Source organism: Indicator indicator, chromosome 4, assembly GCF_027791375.1.
Source record: "Indicator indicator isolate 239-I01 chromosome 4, UM_Iind_1.1, whole genome shotgun sequence".
NCBI lineage: Eukaryota > Metazoa > Chordata > Aves > Piciformes > Indicatoridae > Indicator > Indicator indicator.
Window position 1 is genome coordinate 5728459 of NC_072013.1, and position 20440 is coordinate 5748898.

A 20440-nucleotide genomic window follows, 5' to 3' on the forward strand; every position below is an offset into this window, starting at 1 on the left:
TTTTTAAATCTTTTTCTCTCAGGTTGTTGCTCTAAGGAACACGGAGAAGTGAGATTCTTGCAGTTTCTCGAGTTTCTCAGCTGTCTGATTTTGACATGATCAAATGTTTGGTGGAAGATGTTCGAGCCAGGCTGCGTTCTGGAGTGACAATCAGTTCACTGGGGCAATGTGTTGAGGAGCTTGTCCTCAATAGCATCGATGCCAAAGCAACATGTGTAGCTATCAGGGTGGATCTGGAAGCTTTTAAGATCCAGGTGGTGGACAATGGCTTTGGGATGGAGAGAGAGGACTTAAATGCGATGGGAAAACGGTACTTCACCAGCAAATGCAGCTCAGTGCGAGACTTGGAGAACCTGACGTTCTATGGCTTTAGAGGGGAGGCTGTGGCAAGCATAGCCAACATGGCCACTCTAGTGGAAGTTTCATCTAAGACCAGCAAGACAGCAAAAACATTTGTGAAACTATTTCACAATGGGCAAGCACTGGAAGTCTGTGAAGCTGAATTGAGCAGACCAAGTGGTGGAACTACAGTCACTGTATGTAATCTGTTTTATCAGTTACCAGTGAGGAGAAAGTGTATGGATCCTGTGTTGGAATTTGAGAGAGTGAGGCAGAAGGTAGAGGCTGTTTCACTGATGCATCCCTCTGTTTCATTTTCTTTAAGGAACGATGTTTCTTGTTCCATGGTGCTTCAGCTCCCTAAGACAAGAGACGTATACTCTCGGTTTTGTCAGCTTTATGGACTGAGCAGATCTCAGAAGTTACGAGAAATAAATCATAAGTCTGGGGGATTTGAGCTCAGTGGTTATATCAGTACTGAAGGGCATTACAACAGGAATATGCAATTCTTGTATGTCAATAGAAGGCTTGTTTTAAAGACAAGACTACATAAACTAATAGATTTTTTATTAAGAAAAGAAAGTGTCATTTGCAAGGCAAAAAGTGGCCCTGTGAGCAGACAAGCTAGTTCAAGCTCTGGTCGCCATCGTTGTGGCCCAGAGTTGTATGGGATCTTTATCCTCAATGTAACCTGTGCATACAGTGACTATGATGTGTGTCTGGAACCTGCAAAGACTCTAATCGAGTTCCAGAACTGGGATGTCCTTCTAGCTTGCCTAGAGGAAGGAGTGAAAGTATTTTTGAAACAAGAACATTTATTTATTGAACCGTGTAGTGAGGACATCAGAGAATTTAATGAAGATAATGACTTTTGTTTGCATAATGCTTCAGCTCTGAAGCCCTCAGTCTTTGATGAGAAGGGCATCCAAGACAGTTTTAAGAAAGCATGCAGTGAAATTGTGTCTTCCTATGAAATGTGTAGCTTGCAATCAAAAGATGTCAAAAGGAAATGTGTTGCTGGAAAAAAGTCTTTGGGTCTTACAGAGTCAAATAAAAACCTACAGGAAATTGAAACTGCCCCAAATCAGAAGATTACTGAACCATCTGATCCACGTAGAAACAATAAAGCAGACATTCCACTGCCCAGCAAAGATGACACAGTTTCTGGTTTCAGTATGTCGAACGTCTCAGAGCAGGAGCCAAAAGACACTGACGCTTCCCAAAAAGGGCTTGATAGTCATCTGAAACCTTCGCAAAATTTTCATTCCTCTTTCAGTGGAGAGGCCAGGACAGAAATGAGAAAAACAGACAGTTGTGTTGACCTGCAGCATTGTGCAGATGTTCACACAAAAGGTGTGGGAAACCAGCAAGGCAAAGCAGCTCATAAAAAGAACACAGTCCCTACCTTAAATAGTGATGCTACTCAGTTGCCATGTGAGAGAGAAGACCCTACTGAAACAACAACAGGACCTGAAACTGTTTCTGGAAGTTCATTGATGAGACCTTGTAATGTAAGAAGAGAGGACAAGGAAACAGCTGAAGTGATAGATGATGCTGGAAGAGGGACAGCACCAATAAAATTGGGCTCTGCAGGCCTCACAACACATGTTATGCAAAGTGCCGTGCCTGAATGTGAACAAACAGAAACAAATGGTGACATGCAGGGTAGACCTGGCCCTGTCAGTGCCAAGGGTATATTTTGCCACAAAGCAAATTTTCCTATTCGGTCTTTAAATGCTAAGGATATTTCCAATAACACAAGTAAAGAATATACATCTCCTTACACCAGAGAAGTATGCATGGCTGATCGTAACGAATGGTTAAATAACAAAACTTTGTCAAAGAAAGTGAGTGAGGAGACAGTTATGCCTGTTGCCACCAGTAAAAGACATGAGACACTGAATTTTACTCGGTTGCCACTGGCAACTTCTTTGGGTATTCGTCACAGAAAGGTTCTAAAAAGCACTAGAAGACAAATAAGTGTGCCACGATCTCAGAGCTCTAAGAAGCCAAGCTGGTCCATACAGCTGGGTTCATTAGAAAAGTTCAGGAGATATTATGGGAGCGTCAAGTGTTTGCCTCCAAAACCATCATCAGAGCAGAGTGAGTTTTCAAAGAATGAGAATGACAATCATAGTAACATGAGCACTTGTGAAATTCTAGCTGTGGAAGGTACAGATTCTGATAATAGTAGCCAAGTTTTTGGTTCTTCGGGAGATACTTTGTTCTGCAGGGGAGAAATTTCACAGGACAAACGAGCCCTTTGTCAGAGTCCTTTGGCATTGTCTGATTACTCTCAAGTTAGTAAAAAAGTTACAAGTTGTACAAGGTCTCCAGGATCATTATCATCCAAACTATCCAGAATGAAAAGTGATCACAAAGAAGCAGAACAAGTTGGTGAGCAATTCCAAACAGATTCATGTAGAAAAGATGACCACTCTTGTGATCTTGAATCTTCAAAAAATTATTCTTTGTCAGATGCTTATGAAACATACAAATCCTTAGTGGGAGAAAGGAGTGAGTGTAATGACAGCTTTTCTAAGGAGGATGCATGCTGGCAATCAGACACTATGAGAACAGAGTCCATGCAAAGTACTGTCAACCCATCACCACTCATCAACGCAGAAGGGGAATACATAGTCTCTTCAAGCAGTGTTTTATCATTACCTGCTGAAAAGGATTGTGTTAACACCATGTCTAAAGACAAAAGTACCTTAGATGAGTCCTCAGAACAGAATTTGAAAGATACCACCTTGAGTAACTGGGAAGTCTCTGCAGATAACACAGGCACAGGTAATCCCAGGAATGATTTGTGTTCCGACTGGCTGCAAGATTTTGATGTTTCGTCGGGTAAGACAATATACATCAACCAAGCAACTGGACTGAGCACCTATGGCACTCCTCCTGCAGGATTTCAAGCTGCCTGCATTCAGGATATAACAACAATGGCTGTGAATGTGGTTTCAGAGAGCGGTAAGAGAGGTGGTGGTTGTAGAAATGGGGTGAGGAAAACCATTTTTTTTCTCTTTGGTGCATAAAATACCTTGCTGACAGCAGCTGACAGTTTATACTGAGATAGCAACTGCCTTTTTTGTAATGGCTGCGTGGAAAACGGGAAACAGTTGGGAATTAAGGAGACAGTAAAACACTAGCATTCAAGATATTAAAAGATAATTTTTAATAAACAGTAAAAAATGTCAGCAGATTGTCAGTTAAAAGATAACTTCCTAGTTTTCATGGGCATCATGACATTTACTGTGATATATATATTTACCCTTATGTATAATTGTTGCTGCATATAAAATGAGAAACATACTTCAGGGTAAGCATACAAAAAAAAATATTGTGGTTTTTAACCATTTTCTCCTAAATGGTTATGTTTCTAAGAATGTGTTATTACCGTGTTAAAATGATATGTGTTCAAAATTTAAAACAGCTCTTGAAAAAGGAACAAAAATCTCAGTCTTCATCACAAATGTGTAGTCTCCTTTCTGCACATTCTGGAAGGCTGTTCTTTCATGCTTAGCTTTGTAAGAGATGTTGTACAGCATTGGTGGTGGTTCAGTGGTGAAGCTTTTGCACAGGTGACATGATACCGCTTTGTGTTGGTTTTTCCAGGGTGTGGTGTTCTCAGAATCACAGAATGTTAGGGGTTGGAAGGGACCTCGAAAGATGATCCAGTCCACCCCCCCTGCCAGAGCAGGATTACCTATACCAGATCACACAGGAACACTTGCTGGCAGGTTTTGAATGTCTCCAGAGAGGGAGACTCCACAATCCCCCTGGGCAGCCTGTTCCAGTGTTCTGTCACCCTCACAATGAAAACATTTTTCCTCCTGTTTCCATGGACTTTCTATGCTTCAACTTCCACCCATTGCCTCTTGTCCTGTCATTGGGCATCACCAAGCAGAGCCTGGCTCCATCCTCTTGGCACTCACCCTGTTCATGAGTCTTCATTGATCTGGCAGGTTTGGCTTTCTGTGTCCACCTGGTCTGGCTTGGCAGAATAATTGTCTTTGATAATTTTCCCATCCATAGATATATCTTTGTTCAAAGCTGTTCTTCATTTTATGAGTGAAGGTGCAGACATTCCACATACAGACTATATAGTTCCCCTGTGAAATATTTGTCTAATCAATCATGATAGGCTCAGGTTTGTTCCATTTTTGTCTGTTGCTTCATTCTTTATCACCAGTCATAGAAACACTGGTGCTGTAGGCATTTCAGTTATTAAGCTATTCCCTTTTAAGTATAATAATTTATGCCAAGAGTTCTTAATATTAATTGTGTTCCATTGAAGTAAATTGATTACCAGGAGAAGAACATCTCTGTTTTTGTTAGGTAAAACTACTTGCAAGAGCAAACATACGCTTCTTGACTAACACTTTTGATTGCTGTGGTTTACCAGTTTCAGTTGCCCACAGTGCTGTTTAGTAACCAGCCAAAGCACTGAGATGTGGAGCTTGACCCTCTGTCCAAAATGTTTGGATAGTGCATTCATGTTTATGAAGAGAGTACCTCATGTACCTTTATGCTTTCAGATTTTGTCGTCTGTAGTCTTGAAGACATAGGTTGTGTTGTATCGTTTTGCCTCCAGTAGCATTGTTCTTTCTTAGCTTTATCATTGTAGCAACAGTTCACTCTTAACTCAGTGGTGGTGTTCTTTGGTGAGATGTCTACTGCGGCACTTTTGCGTTTCCTAGGTTGAAGTCAGACCTCTCAAGGTGTTTGAACTGCGGCTAGACCCTATAGACTTAGATTTTCAAAGTTCAACAAACATATGCCTTCATGTGTTTTTCTCTTTAGCCATAGGAATGAACATAACTGTGTCTTAATGCAGCATTCATGTCTTTTGGTGTTGAACACTGTTTGGACTGCTGTTAAGACTCAGAAGTGGAATAAATTCTATACTTGCCGTGTGTGCTTTCATTTTGCTTGCTAGAGTAGTGTCAGTAACCCAGTAGTGTCAACTTAGCATTTCATAACCCCATGATTTATTAATAACAGCATTTCATACACAAATTTAGGGACATTACACTGGTTGGTGACAGCTAGAAGGAGGCAGGAATAATCCACATCCTCTTTTCCATGACAGTGGTCACCTGCCATCTCTTCCAGTCACAAGCCATATGCTCAACAGAAGTGCTAGATTTTGTAGGTTAGACTCAGGCATCTTTGTACTGATTGAACTAATTACTATGAGAGATTAATTAAGCTTCATTTTGCCATCAGATGCCTTTCTGAATAATCAAATGCTATCCATTTGTAGTAGGTTAACATCTCAGTTCAACTTTCTCTTCATTGTTATGCCAGCTATCTTTGCATTTTTTGTTACTTTTATTAACAGTATTGACTAATATGTGATTACACTAGGATATTTTAATCATCCAGTTGAGGCAAATGAAAATGAATACTCGAATACAGTAATTGTATGTGGTTTCCTTGTATAAAGTAATTACATTATTATCTTCAGCACCTTTTCTGATGTTTCTTGTCAGAAAAATCATATGAATAATATCTCTGCTAGCTCTGAATTCTCACTGCCCTTTAAGGCAGGAAAATCCTAGCTTTATGAATAATAGCCTGAACAAGGATCTTCCCTGCAACAGGAAGGAGGGAGATGACTCTTTGTTTGTTACATGTATAAAGTACTGGATTTTTGTTCATCTAGATGATAGATCCTTCTGTGAACTTGAGAGATAATGTCTTTCCATGGCAATAGCTATAAAAGTTCTGTCAAAGTCTGGCATTCTTCAGTTCACCACAGTTTACTGGCCATGTCAGGCCATCTTGTTGTCTGTTCTGTGTTTTGTGACAGTGGGATGCTGAATTACTTTCCTGTGCTGGGCTGCCAGTGTGGATTCTTGAAAGGATTCTCTGTCCCCAGGGTAGAAATATCATTGGTCTTTACTGGAGTGGAGCCAGCAGTCAGGAGTCTATGAACTGGCCTCAGATCGCAGAGAGCTTTTTTCACACCGAGTTTATCAGCAGGCAGCTGGTTTTCTTTGGCATTACAACTCTGCCACTTTCCCTGAATGCACACCCTTAATTTCTCAGTAGAAAGGAACTTTATTAGTTCATTATTATTTCACAAAGAATAGAAGTCTGCATTGTACCAAAGGAAGGGTGAAATGTTTACCACTATGCTGGAAATCTGAGCTACTTTTCTTAATAATCTTGGTAACAATGCATGTTTGTAATATCATTAAATCACTTCTGGGTGGTTAGGAACATGTTGTTAGGCTAACTCTGATATCTCATGTGGTCTCACTGACTTGTAATTTTCAGTTTTACGAGTCCTGATAACTGTATTAATAAAGTATTGATAAGAGTGGTGATAGACTGACAGTTTTGCCACACGTTAACAGAGGTTAGTCAGAAGTGTTTTGATACCTGACAGACTTTACTGTATGCCTCCTTTCTCCTTTGGGAATAGCACTTCTGATTGCATTAATTCTGGAAATAATTCTTATGTGGTTAAAGCAGCAGCCAGTTTTTAAGGACAGGCTTGCAATGCCACAGTCATATTTTTTAAAAATATATTTTCTGATACAAGTGTGTGTGATAATATGCAATTTTTTACATATGTGCTGTTATTTCTCAATGTCAGATTGCAAAATCTGTGGGATGCTCTTAATTTGTACAGGGCTAAGCCCATGCTCATTTATGAGAATGTAATAATTTGCGTGCTGTTGAATCTGCAGCAGTAAATTCATATTGTGTTTAGGAATTCAGTTCAGGTGCCATCCCTTTAGAAGTGAGATCGTGCTACCCTTCCTTCCTAGACCTCGAAAAGAGAAGACTCTAGCAAGCCAGGATCTGAGAGGTAGGGCCAGCTTTCCAGGACACAGTGTTCTGTGGTGGGGGAAAAAAAAAAAAAAAAAAATTCTCCCAGATGTCCCAACAGGAACCCAGAATTACTCAAGGTCTATTAACAATGGGACCATGTGAGTCATCTCAGATCTAGAAATGGAAAAAAAAAGCTTTTAGGGTTGAAGGCAGGTTAGGGGATACTTATTTACAGGATGAAATACCCAGCTCTTTGTTGAATTATGTCAGTAGTTTAAAGAATAATTACCTACTCCCTTCTTTGTACTCATTCCAACCTTGGAATGTGAAAAATAGCTTCAATCCTCACTTTTTTTTTTTTTTTTTTTTTTGTGTTAGAAAGGATGAAATCATCTTTTTGGTATGTGGCTTTGTCCAGAGGAAGTGGGTAGCTAAACAGGTCTTTCTTTCCCTCCCCACCTCCCCTGCCCCATTTCCAGGGCCTGTTGAATGGTCTGCAGCATGTTTAGGGGTCAGAAAGCTCCGCAGTATCCTTCCTAGTTAAAAAAGGCAATAGAGATGCCCAGTCTCATGTTCCATTTTTTTATTTCTGCATTCTCCCCTTTTTATGAAAGAGCAAATGAATACTTGTGTGAAGTGGGTGCCTGATGCACTTTCTGCTGACAGATGGTGGTAGTCCCTGTGTTACCTGTGTGCTCTTTCTTAGATGCTGAAGGGCAGTCTCTCCAGTCGTTGCTTTCAGAATGGGACAATCCTGTTTTTGTTCCCTGCCCAGAGGTAAGTATTATCTCACATCTTATACCAAAATATGAATAATTTTAGCCTTCTCTTATTTTCTAACATTGTTGCAAAGGTTGCAACAATTGCATATAGATTATTCAGCGATATATTAGACTATGGACCTTGCAGTTACACGTTTTCAGACTGTTTTTATGTAAATGATGGTTGTGGATTTATTCAAAGTCAGAGAAGCAGATATTAGGCTAATCCTGTGCCTTATGTAATTTCAAAAGCAAATCATTATTGTAAGCTGTCTTTCCCTCTACAAAGGCAGTCATCTCAAAAGTTGTCAAAGGACAAAATTGTAATATTGTCCTCTTTGTGGACAGTTACAATAACCCAGCCTTGTTCTCTGGCATGTATTTTACTATAGTTGTTTTTGTAGCTTTGCAAGATTATACCATGTGAGGGGGAAACAATGTTGGAACATTGAGAAAAACTTCCTTTGTTGTCATGAGGTCCCATTATCTTTAATCATCATGTGGTGTGAGAGTAAACACACGCATGTACCCATTTCCCCCTGCAAACAATAGGGATGGAGCAGCAAACCACCTGCTGGTGAGTTGATGAAAAGGAACAGTTCTCTTCAGTTGTTGCTGTGATGTGTACTCTGACTCATTTCAAGGTAATAGACCTTTTGTAATGCAATCCATTGAGAGCTCACCTGGGCTGATAATTAACTTTAGGTTTTCTGATAGCTACTTGGATTCAGCTGAACGCGTTGCAGTTTGGAAGTAATATCCAGATGGGAAATGTATGAGGATGGAAGCAAGGAGATTGCTGGATGGCGTCTTTAGCTAGTGCTTCTCTTGTGTAGAAGGTTTGGCTTGTCAAAATAGAGAGTTATTTCCAGTTTGTTGGGTGTGTTTTTGTATGTTTGGGGGTTTTGTCTTATCCTTTATAGCCTGTTTGATCTGCAATTCTGTTTTTACAGATTGCTGTTGATGTGACCAGCAGTCAGGCTGACAATCTGGCTGTGAAAATTCACAATATCTTGTATCCTTATCGTTTCACCAAAGAGATGGTTCACTCAATGCAGGTACAGTATGATCTATCACTAGTTTTCACCCCCAAATTCCCACTTAGCTGGGGATTTACTGATGTTTCTGCTTGGTGGAAAAGAGACATCCAGGGAAATGGTTTACATCTGTAATTTTCACAAACACAAACAGGATTCTTGGTTGTTGTGCAATGCCAAAAGACATGTATATCATGTCAGTTAAGTTAATCAGCTGTCTACAAGGAACTCTAAAACTCCTTGACTGTGTTAAATCAAATTAAGAGGCAGCTCTGTTACTGCTGCTTAGAAGTGCTGTTAACTAAATGATATTTCAATGGGCACTTTTTATATTTATTGTAGGTGTTTGTTTAGTTCATATTTCTCTGAAATCTGTGTCCTGTATCTTTCCTTTTTACTGACGTTGGAAAAGCAATTCTTCATCAGTGATTTTGAAACCAAACCCTAGATTTTGTGGAAAGAGTTGAAATTTCACTGCAAGATTTACGTCTGCTCTGAAAAGTGATTCTTTAAAGTGGCATCACGGCATCAAGTTAACTATTTTAGTGCCTCTTTATCAAATCTGCTGAATGTTAGCTTAAAAGCCAATGTAAACGTATAGCTTCAACTCAAATTCTTTGACGGTTTTCCTGGATAGAAATGTCAAAGTGAATTCTCTCCCTCTCTTGTATCCCCATGACCAAAGTTTACAGGCCCAGTTAGCATTATTCTCATGCAGTCAAGTTGCAGACTTTGACACTGCAGGTTCTGGCTGTGCAGGTCATGCTAATGCTGATCCCTGGACAAGGATCCAAATGATTCACTTACTTGGGACAAGAATCCAAACGATTCCTTTACTTATGATGCATGTGCAAGAGTAACTGGAGTAAAAGTTATTACAGTAAAAGATTATGTTTACAAAAGGAGAGAAAAGCTAGAATATGGAAAGTACCATTTTTCTGTTCACTCCTCATAATAAAACTTGTAGAGTGGTTCTGTGTTTACCTGCATTATGTTTTCCTTTGTATGTTTTTAAGAAAGTAAAGCTAGAAGAAATTAACCACTTCCCGTTTCTGAAGAAGCTAAACATTGCCTTTAGTACCCTGTAGTAATTTTGAGAATCTCTGTGGAAAAGACCAAAAGCACCAAATGTTGCATCACGCCACAGGAAAAGAATAATTTGTGTCTCACATCTCTGCAAAGAAATAGGATCATCTATTTGTTTTTACCTAGGAGGTGAAGAATGCACATGTTGTGAGAGAATTCAGAGCAAGCTCTATCTGTGTAACTACGTAAATTCCTCCCAAACACCACATCTGTTTGTTTAACATTAATACACTGAAAGCATTGTGCATCTCTGCTCAGTATCCCCTGTAGCTCTGTTTGATTTCTGGTGCTTGAGGAGAAGGTGGAATCAAGTCACGGAGGCAAATTCCTCATCAGAAAATGAGGGAGGAAAAAATGCTTCCTGTCTTCTACAGGTGTTTAGCACAAGGTTGTTTGCATTCTCTTTTGGTGGTATCAGCAAATCAAATATTCAAGAGTTAATTCCCTACTTAGAGGCTTCTACATGAGTATTTAATCTATTCTGTAAATTTCCAGCTCCACCTTAGAACAGTTAGAGCTCTTGCCCGTATGACTCTCTTTGAAAAAAAAATTGATCTGGAATTATTTTCTTGGATATTTTGAAACTTTCTCTTAGTTCCAGACTAAACTGTTTCATGACTGATTTACAGGCATTTGACCTCTTGCCAGTATTGTCTCTTAACTTCAAAAATTGCTGCCTTTTCCACATTTAGCCCCCACTGTATTCATAAAGAGTAATTACATACCTTCTAGGTCTCAATTCTGCTAGGCCAAATTCCTTAAGACTTTGAGATTAGAAAAGATGAGGTTTCCACCCCCCTAATCATCCTGCTATCTATTTGTTGTGCATTTTGTCTTCTTTTGTTTGCCTTCCTTTCAAAAACAATTTTACCACTGGGTAATGATTTTTCTGAGTGTCTTACAGGTTCTTCAGCAAGTGGACAATAAATTTATTGCTTGTTTAATCAACACTAGGAATGAAATGGATAAAAAGGCAGGTAAGAGTGGTTATTGACCTGAAGTTCAGGTGTCTGTCAAGTGCAGTTAGACTGAGGAAAGATCACTGTCCTGTTTGTATTATCTTCTTGCCTTGGAATGATATTGTGAGTGGAGGAAAATGTTAGTCTTCACTTGAAATGTCCTGGATCTTCTTTATCTTTATTTTGGACATTGCTGAATGTTCCAACTGCCTTCAGATTAGTGCTATAAAAATAGATTCTACTCAAATTACCAACATCTTTCAGACTCTGTTCACAGTGTCTGGACTTACTCATTGTTGAAGCTTGCTGGAGCTGTACAAAAAAGGCATTCAAAACCAGTAGTTTTCATAACATTTTTAAAGACCATATTAGAAGAGTTTGTGGGTGACTTCGGCTTTCATTCTGAAGTTAGCTGAAGATGTCAATAGACAAGAGTTTCTGACTAAATCTAATTACCCTAATTTAAATGCCAATTTGTGTCACTAACTCTCTGTTCTGCGATGACTTTATGTTCTGCCAGCACAGCCGCCTCCTCATTTTATTTCTGTAACACTGGCTGATATTTATCTTTTAAATGTGGCCTCTAGAGAGTGGTCATTTTTCCCAGTCTGTGTAGGTGTCTGGTGTAAAGTTGCCCATTTCTCATCTCTTGTGGTACATTTTCAGATGGAAACCTCTTGATTTTGGTGGACCAACATGCAGCTCATGAACGGATCCGCTTGGAGCAGCTTATTGCAGGTGAGGATTTAGATGGTCTTAGGAAGAAGGATAATGAGCGCACAGGAAAGCATAAATGAGCTGTCTGAAAGGGAAAACTTGCTGAGTTATCATGAAGATAAATCTGGGATGTATGAAACCAATAGGTTATTAATTTGTCATCTTGATCCTGATCCCTAGGAGAGTGCAGACATTCAGTATCTGCAGCAGTCATAGTATGGGCAGCTGAAAATTGTTACAGCTTTTCCAAAAATAGAAGATACACTCCCTGCCCACAGAACTATCAAACTAAAATAGTCCTGACATAATGAAAGAGCAGGAAGACTGATAGGAAAAACAATGAAGAGGAAATAGAGCAACATCAATAAGATTATGTGGTTATGCTGTTAAGAATAAGAAATGGGATTCAGAGTAAAGAGTGTAGTTAATTTGGTTCCTTTTTAGCTGAATACAATGCTTTAAAGCCTAAAATTTCCACAATCTGCAACTGTTTGCAGAGGGATAATGGTCCTCTCTGTAACCTCATTAGCCATTGGTTTTAGCATTAAAAAGCACAATAGCCATCCATCAAGTACTTAAAAAACACTGACCTTCTCTTTCATCAAGAAACACTGCAGTTCCTGCAGAGAGGGTTCCAGGAACTCTCCTCCTTTCGATCAGGTACTGCAAAAAGTTAGAAGACTGAAGGGAGAAATGTTTAATGAATAGTATTTTAATGTCATTTATATCAGCCTTTTCTGTGGAAAAATTGCTCTCTGTGAGTTGGACTAAATATATCAGTAGAGTAGGGGTTTTTATTTCTATTTAGAGTGACTCTTTTTTGGAACTGGTGGGAAAAAGCAAAATGGCATTAACCAACCCTTCCCCAGAGACTAGGTTATCTGGTTTGTGACATTCCCAGTCCACCCCAAGTTTCAAGAGACGGCATTTTGTGGTCACTTTTTAATCCAAATAGAGGATTACATGCCAAGCCATAGGGTCATTAAGGGTAATGCTTGCGTAAATATTCTAAGAGAGGATACTTCTAAATGATTCTTTCACAGATTCCTATGAGAAGGAAGCTGCAACATGTGGAAAGAAGAAATTACTGTCCTCCTCCATCTCTCCCCCTTTGGAGATTGAAGTTACAGAAGAACAAAGACGGTTTCTACGGTTGGTAATGGCCAATAACCCTAAATTTTTTGGATGGGCTGTGTTGATCAGAAAGATCTCTCCACCATGAAGCTTAATAAAGAAGCTGTTGATTCTTTCCTGAGCCGAGACCAGTTGTGGTTATAGGTGTGCAGAGGAAAACAGGTGTGCTTCTCAGGCACATCGTTACAATGTCTCAAGGCAAAGCTCTGTGGTGTGCCACCTCAGTGCCTCTGCTATGTGCTCTGGCTTCCCTGGAAAAGTAAACCTTCATGTGTGGGCCAGGAGAATGCCAAAGCAGTCTCCAACAGATCATGCCGTCTGGAGCTCAGCACTTGGCAGTGCACAGTGGAGTGCAGTGCCCACAGTGTCAATCTAGTCACTGATTTAACAGGCACTGTTTGAGAAGAGCAGGATGGGATGTGGAAAGCTTGTATTGTGAATCCTTCAAAAACGTGTTCCATAATCCTAGGTGTCTGCCAAGAGTAACTCATGCACACTGTTTCCCAAATGTTTCAGAGTGGTGGCCTAACTAGTATTAGGACAACTTTTACCCAGGAAATCCCTGTCTGTCACCTGCCCCATGTATTTGTAGGTTTTTACCCCTGCACTGTTCTTCATTTCCAGGTGAAGTTCTATCTTAATATTCTCAAACTGCTCTTTTTTTTGAGATGCCTGTGGCAAACTCGATAGATTTTAACATCTCTCCTTGTTAAGATTGTTGCTGTTACAGGGATACACTTGTTTGGTGTAAAGCCATTTTTGGGTGTATTCCAATCATCATAGCATCACTGTTGTATCTGTTTGCTAACTCTTTTGTGCGACAATGGCCAATACCAGAAATTTCAAAGGAAAACGTAAAGCACTGTTACGTTCCACCTGCCTTAGGGAAAAATGTGAGAACATCACCATTGCTGTTCACAGTTCAGTGATATTTGAATGCCTTTGTTGTTCCCATCTCTTAGTGATGTTCTTGCTAACATCACAATATTTGCAATGCCTCTTTTTCAACTTCAAATTATTTTTGCATTCATCTTTGAATATTTTCCATTTCTGATCTTTACTTTTGAGACTAGATGGTTAAAATTGAATACAATACACTCAAGGTATTCCATTCATTTGTACAGTACCATTGCAGTTATGCTTGTATTTTCTGTCTATTATATCCACACTTGATATGTTGTCTGCTTTTTGGCTGCAGCTGCTTGCCTGAACTGCCTATTTATTGAATGATCATGACCATGAATCACAGAGTCGTGGATGTTTGGCTTTTTGTGGTTCTTGTTTTTTATTTTTGCTATTTATGTAAAGGCCCACAAAATGATAAACTATTCCTGATAATTTGTATTTATTTGTCCTTAGGAGCAGTGAATTCAATTTTTCTGTCCATATTTCATGATACATTTTTCATTCATCCTACTCATTTCATTCATCATTTTTCTATTTAAATTCTAATTGATTTCAACATCATCTTAGTCTCAGCTAACCTAAATAATTTTGGGTTTCTGCTTGACCATGCCCCTTCTTTTCCAAATCACTAATGAACAATTAAGATACAAATCGGGACTCTTGTTCTGTTGAACACTGACCATCTGTTGCCAGCAAATCTTTTTTTTCCATAGTCTTTAATTCATAACAAATAATACTTCTCTATCTAAGACAATGTTTTGCATTTCTAGCCACTTTTAAGAAGCAGCATTGAAGGCTTTTTGAAAGACCAAATAAATTGTGTGAGCTACTTTTCTTCATCAGCTAAATCACAAACATGCTATAAAACTCAGTAACATGAAGTAAATCAGAGTGGCATGGTTTTCTTTTAAAGACACCTGTTAAATTATTCAGCCCAGTGGGATGCCAGTTGTGATTTTCAGTTATCACTTTAAGATAACTGATTCAAGAAGCTTACTGATGCTGGCATATGCTGGTGCTTCTATTGTGTTGCTCTTTATTTTATCAGTATTGGCAGTTCATCTCTTTACAGTCACTCCGTGAAACTGTCCTTACTACCAAGTTACAAATTAGAAGTACTGCATAAAAATGCAAATTCTGTTGTTTTTGTTGCTGGCAAAATATAACTGTATTCTGTGGTAAAGTCTGATGTAATGAAATAAACTAACTTCCCTGAAGACCTTCCTCTTCATCTACACTTGCTATTTAATAGTTCAGCTGGACCTATGGTTCACCTGCAGCTTTGAATCTGTTATTTGTCTACTAAGCATTGTAGTAATGCATTGTTCAGTTGACTCTCTTGAACTTCCTCTTTTTTTTTTTTTTTCCCCTTAAAAAAATTATAAAAAAAGGGCAAGGTTGATTGACCTCAATAGCTGCTTGGATTCTGTCATTTCACCACAATAGTCTTTTTCTGTCTTCTCTGCTCTTGGTGATGGCTACACAAGGTTCCTTTTTTGGGGTACAATTACACAAAGCATCTACATATGGAAGCTACTTGTATTAGTCTTGTGACTGATTCTAGTAAGTATAGATTGGCTTCTTTTTTTGCTCTAGGAATCTCTTTCCTACAATTGACCTTCATCACCTTTGTTTTAATAAACTATACATTGTTACAGATGTTTTCATTTTGAAGACAAGATCTCAGCTGACTCTGAAGTCCCATTTTTGTGTGTATTTTTCCATCCAGTGTGACATATGTTAGATTAACTGGAGGTTATTCTTTCCTGGGTTCTCTGTGCTTAATGGGATGTAAAGTTCATTAAACTATCATAAATCTCTTAGAATATTTTTTTTCCCACTTCAACTATTTGCTATTAGGTGTCAATTGAAACCTAAACTTTTTAGGTTAGACTTAAGTCCTTGTGCTGTGTAATTTCAGTATTCGGAGTGTGTTGAACCAAGCACCTTGCTTGCACATCTTTAGAAAAGATTTGATTTATAAATTTAGACATAAAGCTTCTGTCTACTTAACACAGGAACTCTTAGATCTTGTGGTTGTGGAACATGAAGTTACCAGGGTTGACTAGAGTGAAGAAATGTAGCTGAAAGAGCAAAATTACCTGGAATCTCATGATGCGTAGGCTCTGAGATTGGAAACTGTTGCAGGAAGAAAACATGTATGAGGACTACAGAAATATTTACATATGCTGTAGAGACATAGCTGCTGTGGTTGATGTCTTGGTATTTTTTCTTTCTCAGATGCTGCTACAGAAGCTTGGAGGACTTAGGTCTTGAATTATCATTCCCTGAGAACAACAGTTCCTTAATTCTAGTGAGGAAAGTGCCACTGTGTTTTATAGAAAGAGAAGCCAATGAATTACGACGGAAAAGACAACCTGTCACCAAAAGTATTGTGGAGGTCAGCTGTGGGTATGAGTGAAATTGTGATTCTGGGTCTTACTGTCTGTCAGTGGCCCACGGTATTAGAGTATCTCTGTTGTGAAGGAGTCAGTGAAGACCCTTGGCAAATGTGGGTTCCATCTCTTTTAATAGATAAATAGTCCTACAACTGAAATCTCTTAACAGAAATTATAAGTGACTGTTTCAGACTTGGATTAGTAGAGAAGCAAGAAAAATAGTATATAGAGCAGATTTTTCCACAGTTTTCTGCTCATGAATGCTTGAATGAACATTAAAATGATTAATATTGCTGATACAGAAATACTATTTGTTAGAATGTGAAGTTGTTTTCACTAAATTTCTACATGGGCAGTGCAGCTTTCTAAAGGTTGCTGTTCCGGTTGTTTTGCAGTTTGAGGAAGAAATTGCTGAAATGATTACTTGCAGTTTCCACTGTAAAAAAATTCTCCACAATCATAACCGCTTCAAGGATTCCTTAGAAATTGCTCCTGGAGTACCATATTCAGCCACTGGGCTGAGCCATTGTGAATCAGCCCCATTTTCCCTTACACCCTAGTTTGATATGAAGAGAGAAGATGACTCCTCTGATTTAATTTTCTTTTCTCATGAACATTTTGGCAGATGAGTTCTGCAGTTCTTTCAATTTGCCCTGGTAGCACCTATTCATGATTGGTTATGAATTCATTGCGTTTTAGACATCAGAAATGAAATCTGTATGTACTATTATCTAAAGAAAAAATGGCAGCTGTTCAAAGATAACATGTATTCATTGCACTGTGAGGTATAAAAATTCCATTATACCCATTCTACAGATAGATGCTTCTGAGAAGTCAGGACCTACACCTAGATCGTTCACACTGTGGACAGCATACTAGCAACAGCATTTTTGCCTGGTTCTGGCAGTGACACAGTACAATATACATAGTTGTGAATAAAGCAGGGTATGGGCAATGAAAAGGAGAAATAGCAACTGATGATATTACCTTTTACTTTCTAGGAGCTTATTCAAGAACAAGTTGAGGTGAGTTGCTGTCTGCTTCTGAAATTGACTGTAATAATGCATGGCTTATTGCATGTACCAAAGGGAGCGTGTTAAACCTCAAATGAGAAAGGTGGACTAGAGAATCCACCATCTTCTCCTCATTTTTAGTTTCCTTTGTGTTACAGTTCTTTCTTTTTCTCATATGAAATGCAAAGTAAGATGATGTTCCCTTACTGCTTTTAGCTAGTGCAGACCACAGGAGGAGGAGCACGAGGAACACTGCCTCTGACGTTTCTGAAGGTGCTGGCTTCCCAGGCCTGTCACGGTAGGGAAACTGTACTTTTTTTACATTCCGTTTGTGGGGTTTTTTTAACCTTTCTGTCTCAACATCATTCCTGGGCCAGACTGCATTTGCAGGAATGCCAGAATTACAGACCATGTGTTTCACAGGGAAGAAGAGAGAATGATCTTTTCATGGACGGCACTGTGAGGGGTGAGCAATACTGCACTGATTTATTCATGTGTGGGCACAGGGTACCTTCCAACCCTCACATGAAGCAGAGACAGAATACAGCTGTGAGGTGTACTCATTCATGTGAGCTCTAAACCATTCCAATAACAGCTCTGTGTTGAAGGGGCCAAGGGAGGTGCTGGAACCTGCTTGAAAGCAAGCTGGAAAGACATAGGACACATTTTTTGTTTCGTATTAAGTATCAGCAGTGAAGTTTAGGTGTGCATCTGACCTTTCAGGTATTTTTAGAAGGAATTCAGTTGACATTTACATCTATGAGATTATGGCTTTCCAGCACTTGGAAATGAAGCAGACCTTACAGGTGTAGACTGCAGTAGCTCTGTCCTCTTGGGGCAGTTCTTGTGCCATAAAACAGTTTTAACAAGATTACACTGAAGGGGTCATCATGAACCTAAAGCAGCTATTTTCATGGAGTATCACTGCATTTTACAAACAGCAGACAATACATAATCCTTTTTATATCTACAAATGTCCCATGGCTGAAAGGCAGATTGCAGAGGGTTTTGTGCATCTATGGAAGCCTGTGGAACTGATTAGCTGTCATCTTGGTTTGATGTTTTTTTGATTTGTGAACTGGTTGCACCTTCAGCTGTAACACACACAAAATCAAAATAAAAGCCCATTTGCCTCTTCCTACATCATTAAAGAATCAGAACCCTAATAATCCTGCCATTCATCAGACCTAGGTGAGGTGATGGAAAGCAGAGCCTTGTGTAGCAGGCTGGTTAATTGAGCTAAGCCCCAAGTCTGCAGCCTCACAGCTAATCTTCGGGAGCTGCCTTGTTTTCTGTGAAAGCTGCAGCTGTGGAGAGGAGCTTGCTGGGTGGTTTGAGTTCCCTTCTGCAGCGCATGCAAAAAGCTTATTTGTTTTTTTTTCAGGAGCTATTAAGTTCAATGAGTGCTTGACTTTGGAGGAGAGCTGCAGGCTTATTGAAGCTTTGTCATCTTGCCAGCTGCCCTTCCAGTGTGCTCATGGAAGACCTTCCATGATGCCTCTTGCAGACATAGACCATCTACAGCAGGAAAAGCAGGTACTGTGTGGAACACAGATACACCTCCAGTAATCCACACTCTGGTTTATCAGAGGCATGTCACATATGCATGTGTTAGAACTAGAATGGGCCACTTTGAAACCACACCACTGTGTCTTGACTTTTTACATAGCTGTTACCAATAAAGTAAAACTTTAGAATGTTAAACCTCTGTCCTGCAAACAGTTTAGGCAAGGATCTTACCAAATTTCTTATGAGTGGTCACAATTACTAGAATGCACTACACACGTCCTTAAGCATATATTTTAAATGTTTGCAGTTTGTAAGTGTAAAGACTTGGAAAGCATGTAAATTCTAATACTCTACTAGTGGCAAAGACACTAATTCATCTACTCCCCCAAAATTTAAGATGCTATAAAATGGTGGGGGGGAAAGCACAAAGAAATAGCAACATTTAATTTTTTAAAAAACAGTAATATTTACTCCTTCCCTTTTCCTATTACTATGCTATGTTATAAAATTGGATTGTGTTGAAAGTCAGTGGGACTTTGAATTGGGTATTAAAAACACTGGGGAATGACTGTATTAGGACTGAAGCTCCTTTACTCGGTTCTGATTTAGTGCTTCTTTGCTCCCTCCAGCCTAAACCCAACCTGGCTAGACTACGGAAGATGGTGCGAGCATGGCAACTGTTTGGGAAGAAAAGACCCTAGTAAAAAATGTTAAGACTGTGAGATGTGACCACTGGAAGTGTTGGTATGATCAAGGTACCCCAGTTGCTAGACAACAATATGCTGTGTGGAGCCAAGTTTCCAAGCCAGTGTGGTCACTGAAGTTCCGCTCCAAGTATTGACCCAGGAAGCAGAGACCAGCCAGGAGAACATGGTAGGAGGAGCCCACTGTTGTAGTCTGGAGAAGCATCTTCAACATTGAGGAACTGCCTTGTAAGCCTCTGCCTTGTCAGTGCTTGACTGTCAGAGGCAGGAACTTGCAGCCACTTGTAGTTACTAAAGTGGTTTTCCTCTGCAAGCATAGTATGATTCTGTGTAATAGAGAGGAAACTTTTCACTATTCTGTAGTGGTTTGAAAATGGGGGAGGTATTTATTAATAAAATTATCACTAAACTTTCCTTGGGCTCATGGCAGTGATTAGAATGGACTGTCCAGCTTTATAGTATATAGGCAAACATAGGATCAAACCCCAGTATTTTTATTTAACTAGGCAATGAAAGGCACATACTCTGTGTATGTACTGTACTCTAGCTGCCTGCAGTTTTCATTCTTGAGAGATTTATGAATTGTAGCATTAGCCCCACATTCTCAAGGCACAGAAACTTACCCCCACAGAAATAACAGCATTTTTCAGACTTTTTTTTTCCCCTCACAGGTTCTAGTTCTATTTTGTGTCTCAATCTAAGGTAGAAGTGTAGAGCTTATTTCACAGTGGTAAAAGAAGCTGATATCTTTGTTTAATCACAGACATCAAACTTAAAACCAAATCAGAGAGATGTTGATATCTGCTGAATCAAAAACAAAACAAGGAGTGGAACCAGCTTTCATGTGATGCTGGAACTGTGGTGTAGTGTATTGCCATACACCGATAAAGTGGACTAAGGCAAAGTGATCTGACTGACCTGCAAGAGCCTGAGATTTCTAAGACATTCCATGCTGCCCCTCACAAAAAATCAGAAACTCTACCAATGAGACAAGAAGAATAGTCACAGTCACTCAGGTACTAGAGGAAAGACTCTCAGCCTCCAATAAGCAATGCAAGATCTTGATGTTCTTTCATGAAGGGAACGA

The 20440-nt window shown here is 39.3% G+C and overlaps 1 protein-coding gene across 1 annotated transcript; it reads left to right on the forward strand.

The window, feature by feature from the left end:
* The first annotated feature begins 77 nt into the window (after positions 1 to 77).
* MLH3 (mutL homolog 3) lies at positions 78 to 19689 on the forward strand. The gene is made up of 12 exons (XM_054400211.1): positions 78 to 1773; positions 2818 to 3312; positions 7835 to 7905; positions 8843 to 8947; positions 10917 to 10989; positions 11638 to 11709; positions 12732 to 12840; positions 15970 to 16129; positions 17129 to 17152; positions 17357 to 17438; positions 18525 to 18676; positions 19279 to 19689. Exons 1-12 carry the CDS (start codon positions 96 to 98, stop codon positions 19348 to 19350), a joined length of 3093 nt encoding a protein of 1030 aa, XP_054256186.1. The 5' UTR covers positions 78 to 95; the 3' UTR covers positions 19351 to 19689.
* Positions 19690 to 20440: the final 751 nt, after the last annotated feature.

Excerpts from the sequence above, each read along its gene's own strand:
- MLH3 (XM_054400211.1), top strand. The coding sequence starts at position 96 with ATGATCAAATGTTTGGTGGAAGATGTTCGAGCCAGGCTGCGTTCTGGA. Across the intron at positions 11,710-12,731 it reads CTTGGAGCAGCTTATTGCAG|ATTCCTATGAGAAGGAAGCT; the intron begins GTGAGGATTTAG and ends ATTCTTTCACAG. Across the intron at positions 12,841-15,969 it reads GAACAAAGACGGTTTCTACG|ATGCTGCTACAGAAGCTTGG; the intron begins GTTGGTAATGGC and ends TTTCTTTCTCAG.